The 21,017-nt window shown below is 52.5% G+C and overlaps 1 protein-coding gene across 2 annotated transcripts in view; it reads right to left on the reverse strand.

Annotated features, from left to right (window-relative positions):
• The window catches only part of DOCK1 (dedicator of cytokinesis 1), a 554,660-nt gene extending 535,195 nt beyond the window's left edge, over window positions 1–19,465 (reverse strand). Inside the window, exon 1 of one of the 2 annotated variants that reach the window (XM_027528650.1) lies at window positions 19,265–19,465. In XM_027528650.1, coding sequence (XP_027384451.1) covers window positions 19,265–19,310 — 46 coding nt within the window. In that variant the 5' untranslated portion in view covers window positions 19,311–19,465. The remainder of the gene's footprint in view (window positions 1–19,264) is intronic. The other variant, XM_027528651.1, reaches the window with a different exon arrangement.
• Between the last annotated feature and the right edge of the window lie 1,552 nt (window positions 19,466–21,017).

The following is a 21,017-nucleotide window of genomic DNA, read 5'->3' on the forward strand; positions in this document are numbered from 1 at the left end:
GTAAAGGACAGGGAAGCCTGGAGTGCTGTAGTCCACGGGGTGGCAGAGAGCCAGACACAACTTAGCAACGGAACAACAACAGTGCCAATTATATCTCAGTAAGACTGGGAAATAAAGGGGTGGATGGATACACAGACGGATTCAACAGCCAGTGTTTTATTCCACTCGTGGAGCTCCCCACTGATGTCATGGGACAGACTCCTCCGATCAGGTCTGTACTCCAGGGCAAAGTCAGCCATCCCCTCCCTGCTCGTGAGGGTTTCCCCAGCTTCTGAGATGAACACAGTACTCATTCCATTCACCAAAAGCAATAGTTCAAGAATATCTCATTCCGTTATTAAAGAGCTGTCTGTACTAAGGGGAACTGGGAGGAGGAGGCGCGGAGCAGTGGGGGGGGGGGGGGGGGGGCGGGGAGAGAGAAATTTGGAATTAACAGATACACACTATTATATACAAAACAGGAAAATAATACGGGCTTACTGTATAGCACAGGGAACTATTTAATATCTTGTAATAATCTATAAAAGGAAAGAATCTGAAAAGGAATCTATATGCATATGTGTAACTGAATCACTTTGCTTTACACCTGAAAACTAATACAACACTGTAAGTCAGCTTCCGTTTAAAACTGCTGTCTCCATTGGACATTTTAGGTCTTCCTCCCACTTGTCATCTTCTCAGGAAAAGAAAGAATCAGAAGCTTTCCTGCTCTGGGAGCATCCCACGAAGGTTTTCTAATAACATCGCTTCCTTTGGTCTCAGCTGCCCCTTGAGGTTTTGGGTCGTCCACATGGGTGTGACTATGACACCAACACCCTGCCGCGTGTGTATTTTAGAAAGGGGTTCATGACCTCCCTGCATGGTAAGAAAAGGTAACAAGAAGGGTGAAGTGCAGAAGCTGGACCAGGTAATGCTGGGATTTCACCCAGCTTTGTGCATGTATGTGCCTGGGGTGTGTGTGTGTGTGTGTGTGTGTACACAATTAAAAACATTTTAGAGCATAAGTGAAAAAGTCGCTCAGTCTTGTTTACTCTTAGCGACCCCGTGGACTGCAGCCCACCAGCATAAGCAGAGGGCAAATTAGGCTCACTGCCCAGGCAGTCGGGCTGTAAGACACAAGATATTGTTGCTGTTTAGTTGCTAAGTTTTGAGACCCTGCAGTCTGCAGTCTGTCAGGCTCCTCTGTTCATGGGATTTCCCAGGTAAGAACACCAGAGTGGGTTGCCATTTCTTCTTCCAGGGGATCTTCCCAACCCAGGGATCGAACCCGCGTCTCCTGCCTTTGGCAGGCAGGTTCTTTACCACTGAGCCACCAGGGAAGCCCTGTATGACACAAGAAAAGAAAGAAAGTGAAGTCGCTCACTCATGTCTGACACTGCGACCCCATGGACTGTAACCTACCAGGCTCCTCTGTCCATACGATTTCCCCGGCAAGAGTACTGGAGTGGGTTGCCATTTCCTTCTCCAGGGGATCTTCCCGACCCAGGGATCGAACCTGCGCCTCCTGCATTGGCAGGCAGGTTCTTTACCACTGAGCCACCAGAGAAGCCCTGTATGACACAAGAAGCACTCATAAAAAAAAAAAGGGGGGGGGGGGGGGGGACAAGACTCAACACCACCATTCTATTTCTCCAGGCTGTGATGCAACCGCAACCACGAGATGAAACATCATTAACTCAGTGATAAAGGCGGGAAACCCTGTGAAAATTTTATAAGCCGGTCTCAAGTTTGTGTAGGCTGACACATTTAAAGCAAAGCTGCAAAGCTGCTGCCCATAGTTGCAGGTGACCGGCAGACTTTGGCAGGTAAATAAAAGATCAATTTTAAGAATGGAAGAATAATGCCATACTATTGATGCCAAGATTGCTGAAGCTTCGTCCTTAGGAAACAGTTCCATCCATCCTTCATTCCCAGGGCCTTACATTCTTCACTCTGAAGGCTGAGTCCACGTTAATCCCACCTTCAAGCGCCTGCCTGTAAATCATAGGCATCGAAGAAGGAAATTGTACAGACAAATGCTTTTGAGCCCTTGACCATATGTGGTCCCCACCGGTAACTACTGATCAGGTGAAAACTGGAGATTTTATTTTCTGTTCAACTGAAGGCAACACAGCTGAAGAGGCAGGAATCCTATGGAATTGGATTTCTGTTAAATCACTTTTTTTAAAAAAAAACTTTCACTCAAGGTTCACTTCCCCTTCCCCACACCCAGCACTTCAGAGGCCTCTTGTGTTCATTAAAGCTCTAAACGGGGCCTGCCAGCAAGGGTCCCCGTCCAGCTCCACACTCACTCCCTGGCCCCTCAGTCAGGAAACCAAGATGATATTGCCCCTTTGGCTCTAAGAGCCTGTGAATTACTGCAGAGGTCCCCAACTGCCCCCAGGGACCCGTTTTGTGGAAGACAGTTTTTCCACGGACTGCGGGCGGGGGAGGGGATGGTTTGGGGATGATTCAACTGCCTTTATTTCCATTATTACTACATCAGCTCCACCTCAGATCATCAGGCATACAACCCCAGAGGTTGTAGGTGCACGCTAAGTCACATCAGTCGTGTCCAACTCTTTGCGACCCTATGGACTGTAGCCCACCAGGCTCCTCTGTCCAAGGGATTCTCTAGGCATGAATGCTGGAGTGGGTTGCCGTGCCCCCCTCTAAGGGATCTTCCCAACCCAGGGGTCAAATTCAAGTCTCTTATGTCTCCTGCATTAGCAGGTGGATTCTTTACCACTAATGCCACCTGGGAAGCAGCTGCGGACCTCTGAATTACTATATACAACATAGATAACAAACAAGGACCGACTGTATAGCACAGGGAACTATACTCAGTATTTTGTAATAACCCACTGAAGGAAAAACAACTTGAAGAGAATATATATGTGTACGTGTGCACACGTATATATTTATATCCACACGTAGGTATAATGAACCACTGCGCTGCACACCTGAAACAAACACATTGTAAAACAAGCATGGAAAGTGAGAAAAAGTGAAAGTGCTCGTCGCTCAGTCAATTCTGACTCTGCGCGACCCCGTGGATGGTAGCCCGCCAGGCTCCTCTGTCCGTGGGATTCTCCAGGCAAGGATACTGGAGTGGGTAGCCATGCCCTTCTCTAGAGGACTTTCTCCACCCAGGGATTGAACCCAGGTCTCCCACATTGCAGGCAGATTGTTTACCATCTGAGCCACCAGGGATGGAATCTAAAGTATGACTCAAAGGAACTTACTGACAAGACAGAAACAGACTCAAAGACACAGAGAACAGACCATGGCTGCCGGGGACGTGGGGGGGAGCAGTGGGTGGCGAGTTTGGGTTAACAGTCGCTGACTATTTTATGTAGAATGGATAAACAGCAAGGTCCTCCTGTTTCGCTCAAGGAAATACATTCAGTATCCTGCAACAAACCATACTGGAAAAGAATCTGAAAAAGGAAGGCACACATGTATAACTGAGTCACTTCGCTGTAGAGCGGAAGTTAACACATCGCTGTGAATCAACTCGACGTCAATAAAATAACAGAAAGATGTATAAGCTGAGCTGAGCCCGGAAAAGCTTGACAGGGGGAGGTAAATAAAGGGATTTCCAGGCAGACAAAAGAGCGTGTGCAAAGGCACTGTGACATGACCAGAGCACACAGGTGGGCGTGCCAGAACTTGTGTAAGGACGCACCACCAGGCACAGTGAGGTCAGCTGAACGAAGCCCCTTTCCCTTCTGTACCTGGGAGTCGTCCCCAGTCCCGGTTCCCACAGCCATCTCTCCCTTCCCCTGCCTCTCCAGGCTGATCCTCAAAGCAGTACCCGCCCTGTCACCCCCAGGAACAATCCGAAGGAACTTGGCTGCCTGGTCACGGTGCCTGGGAGACCAAAACGCATTCCTGCCTGTGAAAGACGGGCAGCACAACACACATGACATTAGAAGGACTTGAAAATAAATCTTGTGAAGTTAATAGAAGCACAGCAATTTGGAAGAAAAATAATCACATTTCCCTCCTGCTAAATCATGATTTGCCCCTGGTAAAGTCAATTATGCTAAAGAAAATAAGTTATTATTTTCGGGGAGCAGGGGGGAATGGAGTCTTGATAAGTGCCTTGACTCCAGCAAATAAAACTCCAAGAGCGAATGCTTGACTTCCCGTCTTGATGAAGGTCTGTGGGGAGCCTGAACGGTATTTCTTAGACAAGATGCTGGGGGTGGGCCATCACGCCCCTGGTAATCTGTGCATCTCTGCCAGGACCCGACCTCAAGACTGCTGCTTGTCTCTCAGAAAGAAGGACAGGGCAGCCCGGCGGGCTGCAGTTCATGGGGTCACAAAGAGTCTGACCCAGCTTAGCCACTGAACAACACCAGGGAAGAAACACAGCTGTCAGCTGACCACCCGCAGACAGCCCAGGTGCCGGCTGTAAGTCCCACCCCCGCACTCCCGCAGGCTCCCTTCTCTCAACACTCTTGCCCAAAGCACCGCCTTTGGAAGCAAGTCCTACAGGTTTCTAACTTTTCCTCCCAAATGTGTGGCAAAGACTTTGCTTCTAGCAACACAGGCACTAGCGCAAACAACCACCCCACGCTGCGCCCGCTACGCGATACTGCTGCTGCTGCTGCTGCTGAGTCGCTTCAGTCGTGTCCGACTCTGTGCGACCCCATAGACGGCAGCCCACCAGGCTCCCTGTCCCTGGGATTCTCCGGGCAAGAACACTGGAGTGGGTTGCCATTGCCTTCTCCAATGCATGAAAGTGAAAAGTGAAAGTGAAGTCGCTCAGTCGTGTCCGACTCTTCGCGACCCCATAGACGGCAGCCCACCAGGCTCCCTGTCCCTGGGATTCTCCAGGCAAGAACACTGGAGTGGGTTGCCATTTCCTTCTCCAGTGCATGAACGTGAAAAGTGAAAGTGAAAAGTGAAAGTGAAGTTGCTCAGTCGTGTCCGACTCTTCGCGACCCCATGGACTGCAGCCCACCAGGCTCCTCCGTCCATGGGATTTTCCAGGCAAGAGTGCTGGAGTGGGGTGCCACTGCCTTCTCCACTACAGTAAATACACAGAGTGCTAGGTAGCAGTTGGGGTGACTCCCAGCGCTCCGTTGACGCCGGTGGGAGCCATCCGGCCCCCGGGGGGACACGTGGCAATGTCTGGATCTATCTTGGGTTGTCACCACTGAAGGAAGGGAATTCTTAGTGGGATCAAGTGAGTAGAAGCCAAGGGTGCTGCTAACTACCCCACAATGCACAAGACCAAAATACAGCCAACCCAGAAAGTCACTAGTACACAGATCACAGAAACCCACTTGGCATGAATTTGCCCATTTAAGCCTTGAGCAACTCTGGGAGGCAGAAACTGTCATCCACAGTTGACAAGGAAGGACAAACGCATGGAGGGGCTTTGGAGTCCCCAATGCATCGCAAGCCAGCGCCACATCCTGGCTGGGATGGGGCCGCCTCCCCTAGATGGACCTTCTTTGCAGTGATGTCACTGAATACTTGAGGCTTCCCTGATAGCTCAGCTGGTAAAGGATCCACCTGCAATGCAGGAAACTCTGGTTCGATTCCTGGGTTGGGAAGATCCACTGGAGAAGGGATAGGCTACCCACTCCAGTATTCTCGGGCTTCCCTGGCGGCTCAGCTGGTAAAGAATCTGCCTGCAAGGCAGGAGACCTGGGTTCAATCCCTGGGTTGGGAAGATCGCCTGGAGAAGGGAAAGGCTACCCACTCCAGTATTCTGGCATGGAGCATTCCATGGACTGTATAGTCCATGGGGTCGCAAAGCATCAGACACGACTGAGTGACTTTCGCTATCACTGAACACTTCAAGGACAAGGCTGTGGGCTTCAGGCTAGTCCCCTCCCCCACATTCAGGGCAGCTGCTCCGAGTCCCTAACCAGGCAGCAAGGACTAGGACTCCTGGTCCACCAGCCCAGAATCTGCTGTATGGGACTCAGGCTGATGAAATTAAGAGGGAAACCAGTGTTGGATGGCATCACCGACTCAAGGGACATGAGTAAACTCCAGGAGTTGGTGATGGACAGGGAGGCTTGGCCTGCTGCAGTTCATGGGGTCACAGAGAGTTGGACACAACTGAACGACTGAACTGAACTGAGAGTGCTGTGAGCTTGGGGGAGGGAGGCCTCTGGTCTCTTCCATCCTGACTCCCTGACCCCGGGGCCTTCTTGCCCCCCGCCCAGGCTCTCCCCCTGCTGCCCCCCTCTTCATCCCTCAAGACTCCTGGGCCCTTGGGGCTGAGCACCATTCTCACTGGGGCCTCAGCCCTCACACATCCCTGTCCCCCCAGCCCCAGGTTGGGAACCATGGGGACAGAGGGACAGAAGGGACCAGGAGGCAATGCCAGGACAGGGAGACCCTATGGAACTAAGGCAGGAGATTGCAGACGGTGCCCCAGGGCCAGCCAGGCAGCCAGCAGGACAGAAGTGTGTCAGGAAATGAGGCCAAAAAGGCTGGGGAGGGTGTCTTAAAGGATGCCCTTTCCACGCAGGCGGCAGCCACCTCGGTCTCAGAAATCCGATCAGAGATCCCAAGAGCTGGGCTGGACACAGCTCAGGGCTCAGAGGACACAGTCTAAGACAAACTGAATGAGTTAGTTTAGGCATGAAATTAAAAAAAAATCAAACAGATCCACATCCTTGCAATCCCCAAAGCCCCAAAGACCGCAGAGTTGTGGGTAAGTCACTCAAAGGCAAGAATCCAGCGGAGATGAGACACAGGGTAACTCTGGATCCTCAATGTCTAAGAACAAAGCTGGCAAGTAAACAAGAAGGAAGGAAGAGAGGGAGGGAGGGAGGAGCTGTACCATTTTCTTCTCTGGCTAATCTCCCTGGGGCTGGCGACGGCCGCGTTCACCCCTGAAGCGGGGACACACTTACTCCGTGACTACATCACTGCTCAGCCCTACACACGGGTTCAGCTGCCCAGCTAAGCAGATCATTCAGAATGCTCAGCTGCCCAGAAGGCTAATCAATTATCAGACAACCTGTCGCACATAAAATAAAAGTTACAAAACTTGATGAAAAGTAAAAGCTCACACAGTCCTCTTTCAGTTAAAGACAGATGAAAACCATCACCAGATGCTGCCCATGTTCTCTATAATAAGTGAATGGAACACGGCGAGCGAGCCCGAGTGACGCTTCTTCCTGGGGCAGGCTCTTCTGTACACGTGATCTGGGCTCCTCCAGGGCGGCTGAGAGGTGAGCACAGGCTCTGGGACTCTGCCAGTGCCCAGGTGCAGGGTCTGAGGTCGGGGAGGTGGAAAAGGCTGCAGGAGGCATTGGGCCCAGACCTGGATCCCAGACCTTCAGACTCCTGGTCCAGGGTTCTCTAATATCCCACACCATCCAGCCCCCTCATGCCACTTTAAGTTACTGCAGTTCTGACCAATCCGCCCGTCCAGCCCTTTTCAGCACCCACTGAGTCATAAAGACAAACGCTACTTCAGAAAATGAAGACTCGTTCACTGCAGTAGTCTTCACAACAGCCAAGATAGGGAAACAACCTCAAAATAGGGAAGGGAACCTCAAGATAGGGAAACCTCAAGATAGGGAAACAACTTCAACGTCCATCGACAGATAAAAGGATAAAGAAAGGGTGGTGTGAATATATACAAATACAGTGAAATGCCACTCAGCCATTAAAAGAAAGAAGGAATGAAATAATGCCACCTGCAGTAACATTTAAAAAATGAAGATCATGGCATCTGGTGCCATCACTTCATGGCAAACAGATGGGGAAAAATGGAAACAGTGACGGATTTTATCTTCTTGGGCTCCAGAATCACTGCAGATGGTGACTGCAGCCATGAAATCAAAAGATGTTTGCTCCTTGGAAAAAAAGCTATGACCAACCTAAGCAGCATATTAAAAAGCAGAGACATTACTTTGCCAACAAAGGTCCATCTAGTCAAAGCTATGGTTTTCCCTGTGGTCATGTATGGATGTGAGAGTTGGACCATGAGGAAGGCTGAGCACTGGAGAATTGATGCTTTTGAACTGTGGTGTTGGAGGAGACTCTTGAGAGTCCCTTGGACTGCAAGGAGAGCCAACCAGTCCATCCTAAAGGCAATCAGTCCTGAATATTCATTGGAAGGACTGATGCTGACACCGAAGCTGCAATACTTTGGCCACCTGATGAGAAGAACTGACTCTGGAAAAGACCCTAATGCTGGGAAAGATGGAGGGCAGGAGGAGAAGGGGACGACAGAGGATGAGATGGTTGGATGGCATCACTGACTCGGTGGACATGAGTCTGAGTAAGCTCCGGGAGTTGGTGATGGACAAGGAAGCAGTCCATGGGGTCATGGAGAGTCAGCCGCGACTGAGCGACTGCACTGAGCAGTAACACATGGACCTAGAGACTGTCACACTACGTGAGTTAAGTAGAAAGAGAAAGGCAAGTACGTGTTACCACTCACATGTGGAATCCTAAAAAACGCTACAAATGAACTTATTTGCAAAACAGAAACAGAATCACAGACACAGAAACAAGTGTGCGGTCACCAAAGGGGAGGCCGTGTTGTTCAGCTGCTAAGTCAGGCCGCACTCTTTGTGACCCCATGGACTGCGGTCCGCCAGGCTCCTCTGTCCATGGGATTTTCCAGGCAAGAATCCTGGAGTGGGGTGCCATTTCTTCCTCCAGGGGATCTTCCCGGACCAGGAATCGAACCCTCAACTCCTGCACTGGTAAGTAGATTCTTTACCACTGAGCCACCAAAGGGGAAGGAGGGGTGGATAAATTAGGAGTCTGGGATTAGCAGAGGCAAACTACTCTATATAAATCAGACACACAACAAGGACCTACTGTATAGCACAGAGAACTATACGCAACATCTGACAATAAACTATAACGGAAAAGAATCCAGAAAAGAATATACGTATATATATGGACACACACAGTATACAGCTATGAAACTGAAGCTGTACTTTGCTGTACACCTGAAACTAACACAACGTTGTAAATCAACAGTACTTCAATTTACAAAAAAAGAGAAATGATTCCATTCTTATAAGGAAACAAACGCCAACACTGAGGCAGACGCGGTTCTCAGCAGGCTTTAGTAAACATCTTCTGAAGCCAGAAGACTTCAACAGACTTCAGGGGTGGGAATGGGGTCTGGAGGTGCTAAGTACATTTTAGGGTGGTGAGAATGGGAACTGCCAACAAATATGAAGATGACCAGTTTAGAAGGCAGCCTTCTTTATGCTCTCGGGCCCACTCCCCCTGCCCCAGGACCCTTCTGGGTTAAGTACACAAAGAACATCCTGAAATGCTATAGGACTTAAGTAGTGGAACAAACATCAAAGAAAAAGGCAGCAGCTGCCCCCGTTTACATCCCTTCGCATCTTTGCAGGGGTCTGGCCATCTGTTCTGCCACCAGACTGTCAGGGACTAAAAGGTGTGAGATCTTACAATCCGGTGTTCAATGCCCGTATTTCTAACCAGTCCACCACAGTTCATGCTGATCAATGGAAAATGAGTATTTATAGGAATAGGTGGAGGAGACCCACCTCATCCTCCTCCTTTGGGGCACACAGCAGGACTCTATCTCTGAGTCCCACGTGCTGGCCAGGGATGGAGCTCTGAACACAAGAATGAGCGCAGAAGTGTGGGTACCAGTCCTGGCCAGGAAGAATCTCCTGTGAACTGTCCTGCATCTCTGTCTTCCCCCATCCACAAGTTAAAAAGGCAAGATGCTGCAGACGGCAGATCCACAGGATAGAAAAACCCTTAGTCCCTGAACGAGTAGACAGAACAGAGCCACTGGGTCCCCTCCCCACCCCCACTTGGGCTGTGACGTGAAGAAAAAACGAACTTTCATGGTATGAAGCCAGCAAAACACTGGGGCTGTTTGTTACAGCAACTGCTGCTGCTGCTGCTGCTGCTAAGTTGCTTCAGTCGTGTCCGACTCTGTGCGACCCCATAGACAGCAGCCCACCAGGCTCCTCTGTCCATGGGATTCTCCAGGCAAGAACACTGGAGTGGGTTGCCATTTCCTCCTCCAATGCATGAAAGTGAAAAGTCAAAGTGAAGTTGCTCAGTCATGTCCGACTCCTAGCGACCCCATGGACTGCAGCCCACCAGGCTCCTCCATCCATGGGATTTTCCAGGTAAGAGTACTAGAGTGGGGTGCCATGGCCTTCTCCAGTTACAGCAACTAGCCAACCCTAATTCAGAACAGAAATCACAACAGTTACACGTGTACCTAAAAGTGTACTTAACGTATCCAGGTTAAGTTAAACAAAATCACTCCAGAAGGCATATAAACTTTGTATCACACTCCCGAGGACAGGCAGGAACAACTGTGCACAGCAAATGGGCCAGGAAAAAAGACAGAGCAACATTTTTGATGAGAGATGTATCCCTGGAAGCTTCAGGGATCTGCCCTGGGAATCCGTAGGAACTCAGGCTGCTGGTCTGACCTCAGTGTGAACATTAAAGTTTTAGGGAAGCCATGAAACATCTCTCCCCATCCTCCACCCACAGCTCCCAACCAGCAGGAGATGAAAAGCAACGGGGTCAATGTTGCTTTGGTCCCCCAGTCAGACTGGGGAGCCGGGCAGAGCCTGAACTCACTAGAGCAGCCTAAGGCTTCTCACAATCAACAACAAAAGGAACTAACCTTTGCCAAGCACAGCCCAGGGCCCAGGTTGGAAGTGGGCTATCTCTTTATCCCCAGAACTGCTCAAGGAGGCTGGCGTGATCACCAGTTTTTACAAAAGAGAAAGCTTAAGGCAACAATTCAGCCAAGTCACTTGGCTAGGAGGAGGTGGAGCTGAGATTCAAAGAGGAATCTCTCCTACCCCAAACCTGTGATCTCTTGGCACACACCGCATGCTAAAAGAAAACATCTTTTTCTCCTTAAGGCACCCAGATGAAAATTTAACAAGCTGATAGGCATCTGTCTGGGGTGAAACCATCTGCCTTTTGAAGGCAGAGAGCGCCTCTGTGTATGTACTCGCAGCAGCCCACCAGCATGCAGGTAGGCGGATGACTGCAGTCTTGAGCTAACACAGAGCTTACACTCAATCATCCAGACGACTGCCACCAGCAACACCCTGCCCTGGCCCGTTAGCTACCGAGATCAAAGCGCCGCACGAGCACCCCGGGGCCACTGCACACTGGGCCTGCGGTGACTGTTGGCAGAGCCAGCCTCCTGGTCCACAGAGTGAAGAGCAGCCCCTGGGACTGTCTGCTGGGCCAACGTGAATGAGCAACTTGGGTACCCAGGGCCTCCTCGCCATCACGGGAGAACTGGGATTCCGGATCCAGCATGGTCTGGCCACTCTATTCGAGCCACAAAAACACAGTTGGTAAGAGACTACAAACAAACCTAAGGGGGATGTCTCAGTCTCCTGAGACTCAGCCAGGTGAGCACAGGTGGGTGACGCTCGATGAGTCATCCATCTACACCCCGCCAGGCTGTGACACCACACTTCAAAACTGCACAGCTTCCTTTCAGGTCCCAAATGACCAGACCTTAAAGTCCTGTCCATAACTGGATAACAAGGACTTTCCACATCTAACACAGAAACTAACTAGAGTCCTGAACTAGATTCTGTGAGCCTTGTGACCAAAGCGGGGGGAGCTTCCACCACGAGCGCCCACCTCCCACCTCTCACCTCCCTGGGGTCCACCCAGCACTGGGGACCCACACCCTTACAGAAAAAGTCACCCAGATGGTGACCCCCCCAAAGGCAGAGTGAAACGTAAGAGGAAAAGCCTTAATGTCGTGATAATCACACTGTCAGGGGCTGTGTCCCCCAAAACTCAAAGGTTGAAGCTCAAACCCCAGTATCTCAGAATGTGGCAGGATATGGAGACAAGGTCTTTAAATAAGTGATGAGGGCAAAACAAAGTCATCAGGGTGGATTCTCATCCATGAGGGGGGTCTTTACAAGAAGAGATTAGGACAGAGACACACACAAGGGGGGACTATGGGAGGACACAGCAAGATCTGCAAACGGACGAGAAGTCCCAGCAGGAACCAGCCCCTTCGACACCCGGGTCCTGAACCCCGGCCTCCAGAACCGGGAGGTAAGAAATTCCTGCTGTTTAAGCCACCTAAGTGTGTGCATCGGAAGGCAGCAAACCCACAGTCACCCCCTGCCCTGTATCCACAGGGGACTGGTTCTAGCACACGGATACCCAACTCCGTGGATGTGCGAGTCCCTTGTGTGAAATGGCACCCCCTCTTCACCACGTTCCTCTCTGAGGACGACCCCGGGACACAGAGAGTCTGAAAAGTGAGCGTCTGGGTGAGCCGTTGGCCAGCGGTGTGCGGCACTGTGTACCTCCACACCGCCAGACTGTCTCCAGCCTCCCCTCCAGAATCTTCCCTGCAAGCTGGACTTCTGGCCCTTCCCTGAGCAGACCCAACTATCTCACCAAATCCATCAGCAGCGCCCCCGCTCCACCCAGCACCCAGCCCGGCTCATCTCCCAAATTACACCAAGATCTCCTTCAAGGTGCACTGCAGTGAGGGAAACGCAAATTCCAACCCCAACGACACACCGCTCAGACTGGGGAAAACAGAAACACGTGTCAGTAAGGATGCGGAGAGACTGGATCTCACACACACACGCATGCACATGCACATACGCACGCACCTGCACACGTTCACATACACATGCACACATGCGTGCACACACATACCTTCAAGTACACACGCACGCACATCATACCTTCACACACACACATGCAGACACGCATGTACACACACCTTCACATCACACACAAGCACACACCCATGCACATGCACAAACAGGCACGTATACACACAGCTGGTGGGAATGTAAAACGGCTAAGCCACTGGGGAAAAGTCTGGTATTAATAGTGTCTTAAAAAGCCAAACCACCACACAGTTCAATAATTGCACTCCTGGGACTTCCCTGGCAGTCAGGTACTTAAAGACTCTGTGCTCCCAATGCAGGGGGCATAGGTTCAATATCTGGTCTGGGAACTAAGATCCCACATACTGCACAGTGTGGCCAAAAATTTTTTTTTAATTAAAAACAAACAAAACACAACTGCACTCCTAGGCATTTATCCCAGAAGATGGAGATTTCCTTTCACACACACACACACAAAACCTGTGCATGAGTGTTCACAGCAGCTTTACTCACAATAGCCAAAACCAGACATCCTTCAACGAATGAACGGTTAAACCATCTGTGGCACGTCCAACATCATGGGACACTACTCAGCAAAGAAAAGGAACAAATCGCTGATACACACAGCAACCTGATGACTCTGGAGAATTATGCTGAGGGAAAAAGGCAATCCAGAAAGCTTACATACTCAAGATGCCATTCACGGAACATTCATGAAATTACAAAATTGCAGAAATAGAGGTCAGATTAGTGGTTGCCAAGGATTATGGGGCAGGGAAATGGGAGGGGGGTGCGGCAACAAAAGGACCACGGGAGGGGTCCTGGGGGGGATGGAGACGCTCTGTATCTTCAACGTCTACATCCAGGTTCGGACACTGTTGGAGTTTTACAAGATAGAACCTCAGGGAAAACCGGCGATGTGTACGTGGGGTCTCTGTATGACTTCTTACAACTGCTGTGTGTAATTATATGGAAATCCAAAGTCTAACGAAGAGAGAGGAAGGAGGGGAGAAAGGAAAGAAGGAAGGGGGGAGAAAAGAGAGAAGAGAGAGAGACAGAGACAGAGAGAGGTCACAGGGGCCCTCGGGCACAGGCACTTGGCTTCTGGGCTGCACCCAGCTCAGGACTCACCACTGACTATTTCTCTACCTGCATCCTCAGAGGTCACAAGAACACAAGCGAAAGAACAATTCACACACCCTCAGGCAATCCTGATAACACTCCGCTATTCTGGGCTGACCCTGGCACAACAATACATTTAAAATGTGTATAATGTTTCCCAAGTAAAATCAGATTTGCAGAAATATAATATGCTCTTAAGTTTTGTTTTTCTGCAACTCCGGTGAATGAAAATGTCTGCATTTCTATTTACTTACGATCAAATGTAATTTTTCATCCCCCAAAGTAGCAGCTTGCTTGCTATTCCAGGCAACATGAAGGATCTCTCTGCAGCTCCACACTCCCAAACTTATTGGAATACTACCATATTCCTAGCAATTACCATTGCTCAGAGCTAATCTGAATACACACGTCATAATCTCTATTATCAAGCAAATGTCACACTCCCTGGTAGAAAATTAACTTTGGAAGAAGAGCCTTCCTTCAGCCATGGTGACTGTCGAATCCAAAGAGGAAATCGCTTGTCACCACATTTCTAAACTGCAATTCATTAAATTAAAAAAATTACTAAAAGCGTTGCTGCACGGACTGCCTGGCTTATCTCAAATGCTGACCTCAGCACTTTGTGCTCTGAGGACACTATCTCAATGAATCCCCACTGGTCTCTGCGGAAGGCAGGCTTGAGTCCCCTTTCCAGATGAGGAAACTGAGGCTAAGGAAGCAGGAGTCATTTGCTCAAGGGCCACATGATGACTAAGACCCAGGAGTAAAAGGTGTCTCGGTGCCAATACCCACATTCCCTGTTTGAGTTTGGCCTGGAGTGAAGAGCGAAGGACATGTGGAGGTCAACCTGCCTCCTGGCAAAGCCAAGGCTGGAAAGAGAACCCAGTCTCGCCCAGGCTGCTCACCACACCACCTCCATTCCCGCCCGACTGCTGCCATAACCCATCACCACGCCCTTGGCAATTGAAAACCACCCACGTTTATTATCTCACTGTGCTCCAAGTCAGACGCCCAGTGTTCCTGGGTCTCAGAGCCAAGGTGCTGGCCAGCTGGGCTCTCACGGGAGGCTCTGGAATGAATCTGTTTCCGGGCTTACTGGGGGCGCTGGCAGAATCCAGCTGTGGCTGCAGGACCGAGGTCCCCGTTTCCTTGCTGGCTGTCAGCTGGGCCACCCTGAGCTCCCTGGGGTCCTAGCAAGTGGCCTCCTACATCTCCGGGCCAGCAAGGGGGCGTGGAGCCCTCCCCAGCCTCGGAGCCTGAGTCCACTTCTACCGCACCTCTCTACTGCGAGCAGTCAGAGAAAGTCCTCTGCTCAGGGGACCCAGTGTCTGCTGCCGTTCAGTCACTCAGTCGTGTCCGACTCTTTGTGACCGCACAGACAACAGCACACTAGGCTTCCCTGTCCATCACCAATTCCTGGAGCTTGCTCAAACCCATGCCCATTGAGTTGCTGATGCCATCCAACCATCTCATCCTCTGTCGTCCCCTTCTCCTCCTGCCCTCCATCTTTCCCAGCATCAGGGTCTTTTCCAGCGAGTCGGCTCTTCACATCAGGCGGCCAAAGTATTGGGGCTTCAGCTCCAGGTGAGTAACTTAGGACTAATCAACCCATTTCAAGGTTCGTAACCGTAACCACACCTGCCAAGTCCCTTCTGTCATGCCACACATCATATTCATAAGTCTTGGGGATTAGGGAGTGGATATTTGGCAGGGGTTGGGGGGCATGGCGGGGAATATTCTGTCTCCCACACCATCAAGGAGATATGAGCCCACCATCCTCAGAAAACTTCCCAGATCAAATATATGACTTAAGTGAATTCTTATAAGGCAAACACCATCAGGCTGAGAATTAGAACACTGCATCTTTTCACCTAATCTTAGCAACTGTATCCACATGAACACAATTTTACAGGTATTGGGACGTTATGACTCAACTTAGTCGGGGGTGATGGAAAAGTTCAGCTGGCCCAACCCCTGAGTGTGACTGAGTTAGGTCAAAGTTCATGCCTTGTGTTAATAAGCCAGTCTGTAAACACTGACCCACCAAACTCACACCCAAGGGGAGACAGGAACAGGCTGGTCAATTGCACAGGTGACCATCACCACCGCCCCCGCCCTGCCCCAACCCCATGAATCCCCGGGGGTGCCGGGATTTCCTGCCTTTGCTGAGGAAGCACGAGATCAGCTGTTTACTCCTTTCCCGACTTTACAGAACAAATAAATAACTGAAGTGTCTTACTTACAAACAATGCTTCTAACAGAACCTAAGTACTTGCAGACAATGAGCTGTGATTCATGTTTGCAAATGAGATAAGAGTTTTACCATTTTCTCTCCCCTCGTGATCTATTCACAGGCCAAGTCGCTGCAAGCATGGCTCGCCCACAGACCCACCAGAGCCCATCTAGGGAGACAGTCTCCTTATGAGACTCCAGCCAAAAAAGTTTTGTGGTTGGTGCAAGGGCTCTCTAGGAGTTTTCCCTTAGGCAGAAAGAGCCAGTTAGCTTGGGGAAATGGATTCCTACATACAGCACTTCCATCTTCCCAGCCAGCCCAGGCCCTGAGAACCAGGGGACCCCTCCCCAGGCAACTGCCAGACAGGAGGGGCACCTGGTTCAAGCACCCTTGGCTTCCTCCTGCCCCAAATCAGGAGTTCTAAGCCTGCCCGCCCTCCTTGACAGGATGTATTTAAAGCTCCTTCTGCTGCTCAGAGATGGGTTGTCTTGTCATCTTCTCCTGGTGACACTAAGTAGAACAGCCCCCTCTGGGTCCCCTGACTGCCTGACTGCCACTCACATCCTTCCCAGAACTGCCTCCAAAACCATCCAGGAAACTTCTCTTCTTTGAAACTCTTCACCTTGGGAGTTTTCTTCAAACCAAAGTATGAGCCCAAGGTGTGATATCAGAAGGCACTGCCATGCATGCGTGCTAAGTCACTTCAGTCGTGTATGACCCTTTGCGACCCCATGGACTGTTGCCCAGCAGGCTCTTCTGTCCATGGGACTTCTCAGGCAAGAATACTGGAGTGGATTGCCATGCCCTCCTCCAGGGAATCTTCCCAACCCAGAGATCAAACCCGAGTCTCTTGCATCTCCTGCATTGGCAGGCAGGTTCTTTACCACTGAGCCACAAAAGCTTCCAGAAGGCGTGTGCCTTACTGCAGAAAGGACACAGCCACGGTCACGCCCAGAGCCGCCTCCCCAGTGGGCAGACCCTGCTCGTGAATGTTCCCCTCGGTCTCGAGACACAAGCCACTATTCAACCATCTACACCTACAGGGTGATCACTGACACCATCCAGGTCACCCCAGGAACCAAGAGGATCAAGGTGTCTTAAAATACGGTGTCCCAGGATCAACGTGTACACCTGACTATATTTAAAATGGATAACCAACACGGTCCTACTGTTTAACACAGGGAACTCTGCTCAACCTTTGTGGCAGCTTTAGATGGGAGGCGAGTTTGGGGGAGAATGGATACATGTATCTGTACGGCTGAGTCACCTTGCTGTAGACCTGAAGTATCACAATATTGTTAATCAGCTAGACTCCAATATAAAATACAAAGTGTAAAAAAAAATATATATAGTATCCTAAAGAGAAGCCCCTTCCCCATCACCTGGTGGGGGGCTGGGGGAGTTGACCATTAATGAGCTCTAGAGCCACCACCAGGGTTTCAATGGCATTCGTCTGTCCTCGGCCTCTGTGAAATGGGGGGGACAGTGAGTAGACCCCAGCACACAGGACGAGGGGCCAAGTCGCAAGCAGGATGGTGGTCTCCTGCCCTCTGCCTGCCTCTCCCCAGAGCTCCAGCTCCTCCTTCACTTCTCAGTGCAAGTTCCCCGAGGGTCGCCCTCAGCCCTCAGCCTAAACACAGCATCCCAACAGGCTCCCCACAGCCCAGATCCCCACCCCACCCCCAGGTTGCAGTTACCCCAGCAGGAAACTCCACTTCCCCAAACCTCCCTCATCCAATGCAGATGGATGGGGTTATTTCTATGGGTCTGAAACCATCTGAATGCACACAGGATGCCACTTAGAAGTTTAGAAACAGAGCTGCCATCGGAAAGCCCAGCTCTGTTGGGCTATTGACATTTGTAAACAAACCTGAGTCTCAGATGCCTGAGTCTCTAAAAGGCGGTGGGGAGGGAATTCAGCCACTGCGGTCCTGAAACAGGGCCGCTCCTGCACTAAGACAGCACAGGCCCAGAGGGGACCTAGGACCGTCCCAGTGCCCACTCTGCATCTCTGGCATCTCGCAGATAAGCCACTGGCATCACAGAAAAAAAAGAGAGTGCCCTGGGGACGAGCAGCACCCAGGAGGCTTTGCAGTAGCAGGCGGCCTGAACCAGACCAGCAGCAGGAGTGGGAAGACACTCTGGGTGACCACACTGCAAAGGTTCAGAGCCCCAAAGGCAAGACAGGGGAGGGACCAGGAACCCCAGGGAGGTATCCCCTGCCTTCGGAGGAGGCCCAGGTCAGGCAGAGTCCAGCCTGGCCTCTGAGGAGATGGTCTCCGCTTTGGACCCTGGAGCAGGAGGAAAGAGACTGAAAACCAACTGGGAAGCTGTGGACCTGGGGGACCAGCCGCCCACCCAGACAGAAGCCTTGGGTGGGTAAGTCAAGAGAAGACAGGAACCCACAGGCCCCGGCAGGCCAGGCCCCGCCACAAGGGCTGCAGGGCGCACAGGGCCCAAGGGGGCCGTTTGTTTGGCCCTTAAGGAAAGTGTCTCTGGAATGTATGTGTACTTGGGCAGAAATGTAAACTTGCAACCGGACTCCCCTCACTCCCCTCCGCAAACGACAAAGAGCCACGGAGCCAAAACCCGTCCTGCCCTTCCCAACTCCGCTCCCCGGCTCCGGGGACGCGCTCGGCTGCCGGCCCCAGGGTCCTGCGCCGTCCAGGGCAGGACCACCAAGCTGCCGGGTCGTGCGATGGGCCGCCCCCGGTTGCACGGGCCACCTCCTTCCGCCCACTCCCCCCGGAGGAGAGCACAGTTCTCCTCTCCTTGATCGCTGCAACTCGAAACGGTCCACCCGGGAGCCCCAGACGCTGAGCACAACTTCACCCGAAAAGCAAAAAAAAAAAAAAAAAGGCGCGGCTGAACAATGCCCCCGGGGGCCTCCCGGCCGGGCCCGGCCCAGCTGGGATCGGGGAGTCCGGGGGCAAGCCCCGAGAGGCTGGAGGGTTCGGCCGCCGCGGTGCCCGTCCCGAGAGCTGGGTGTCGGAGGGGACACCCTCGGGACGTGACACAACCCGCCGTGTACCCCCCCAAACACACACCCAAACACACCCGCGTGTCCCTGGCCCGGCTCGCGCGGGCTCCGGAGCGAGCTCGGGGACGGCGTGCGCCCCGGGCGCCGAGTGGGCAGTGCCCGCCGACGGGAGCGCGATCGGACCCCCCGGGCAGAGGGGGAGGGCTGGGGACGCGGGGCTCCGGGCGCCGCGGTCACTCCGCGTCCCCGCCCGGGCCGCCTGCAACAGGCTCCCGGGTGCGCCCCCGGCGGCCCGGAGCCCCGCGCGCGGCGCGCGGAGGTGCTCACCCACGCCGTATTTCTCCTCGCGCTTGGTGGGCACCCAGCGCGTCATGCTGCCGCCCGCGCCCCCCGCGCCCAGGCCGCCGCCGCTGCGCCAGGAAACTCCGCGCCTAGGCCGCCATTTTCCATCCCTCTCGGGCCGCGGCAGGATGGGGTGGAAAAAGTTTGCGGCGGAGGCGGTGTCATGTGGGACGGGGCGGGCGGGGCGTCGCGGGCCGGATGGGAAAGGCCGGGAGCGCCAGCGGGAGGCGGGCCGGCGGCGGGAGGCGGCGGGCGGGCGGGGAGCCGCGCGCGCGGCCTCGGCCCTCGGCGGCCCTGCCCCGCGCTCCGCGCCCACGACCCCCACCCCCAAAGGAGCGCCCCCCGCAGGGGCTGTCGTCTCCTCCTGATGTGCGGGACTTCTGCGAGTCGGGGTGCCCTCCCGAGGGCTGGATCTCATACACCCAGAAAGGGGGTGCCCCCTGGCCGGGAAGCGGGCAGGGGGAGTCTTGGCAATTCGTGAAACTTCTACATCAGACCGACTCCCAGTGATGTGAGGTTCCCCCCCATCCCCCACCCCTGGTTTGAGGGACAGGCCTGGAGCTGAGCAAACCAGCAGGATCCCTGGGAGGAAGCCTTCCCCGGAGCGCGTGGTTCATTCATTCATTCGTTTGGCAAAAGTTAACTGAGCACCTACCCAGCGCCCAGTGCGCTGAGCACCAACTAGCCAAGTTAGGGAGGGGGAGGTAATGGGTAGAATAACAAGACATAGGTTGGCTCCTAGTGCTTGGGTGGAGACACCCAAGGAGAGTGGGAAGAGTCAGCGCTGTGCTGGCCTGGGGTGGGGCGGGGGTGGGAGGGGGGGGCCGGTTAGGGGGCGTTGCGGGAAGGTGACCTCTTGCTGGACTGTGGAGTGAGTGCATTGACCCAGAGACCTCAGCCTCCTTTGGTCCCAGAAGCCTCTGCAAGCTGAGTAGGACAGGAGGTCTGTGAAGAAGGGGGAGACGGGAACTGGAGAGAGGGTGCTAGCCTGGAAAGGAAACCCCAGTCCCGGCCTGGAGCAGACACACTGGCCTCTTAGGAACTTGGTATCCACTGTGCTAAGCGTCCTCAGGCTCTTGTGTTTACCGCACCAGGAAAAGATTGGGGGGGGGCTTCAGATTTTCTTCAAGTTAACACACACAAATTTATTTTTACCATAATTTCAGAAAAGAATAGAAACATCAAAACCAACAAAAGGAGGAAGGAGACAGCCTCAGGATGGAATACACTTGGTGTCATGGAATAAACTCATACCCCCAAGAACCACTGACAATGGCAGTAGGCTGGGGAGTTTTCAAGAATTTTTTCTTTTTTTTTTTCTGGCTTCCCCAGGTCTTAATTGTGACATGTGGGATCTAGTCCCCTGACCAGGGATTGAACCCCAGCCCCCTGCATGGGGAGCTCCGAGTCTTAGCCACTAGACCCCCAGGGGAGTCCCAGCCTTCAAGGATTGGAGGAAGGACGGTAAAAAGATTGGAAGGCTCCATGGGGTAGGGACAGTGCTGGGTGGGGGAGATCAGGGAACGGGCTGGGAGGGCCTGGGGAAGACCCGGAAGGCCACCATCCTGATGTACAGAAGGCCTGCCACCTGCCTTCTGGGCTACTTTGAGACAAGGAAATCTCAGCATTCCACCCAGAATACTGATTAAACGCCTGAGGATTCCTTAAGAGCTTATCCGTTTGGGTGCCTGAGAGGTAACCTCCTGTACGCAGAGGGTAACATATGACTTGAGAGTTC

This window comes from Bos indicus x Bos taurus, chromosome 26 (genome assembly GCF_003369695.1).
Source record: "Bos indicus x Bos taurus breed Angus x Brahman F1 hybrid chromosome 26, Bos_hybrid_MaternalHap_v2.0, whole genome shotgun sequence".
NCBI classification, from domain to species: Eukaryota; Metazoa; Chordata; class Mammalia; order Artiodactyla; family Bovidae; genus Bos; species Bos indicus x Bos taurus.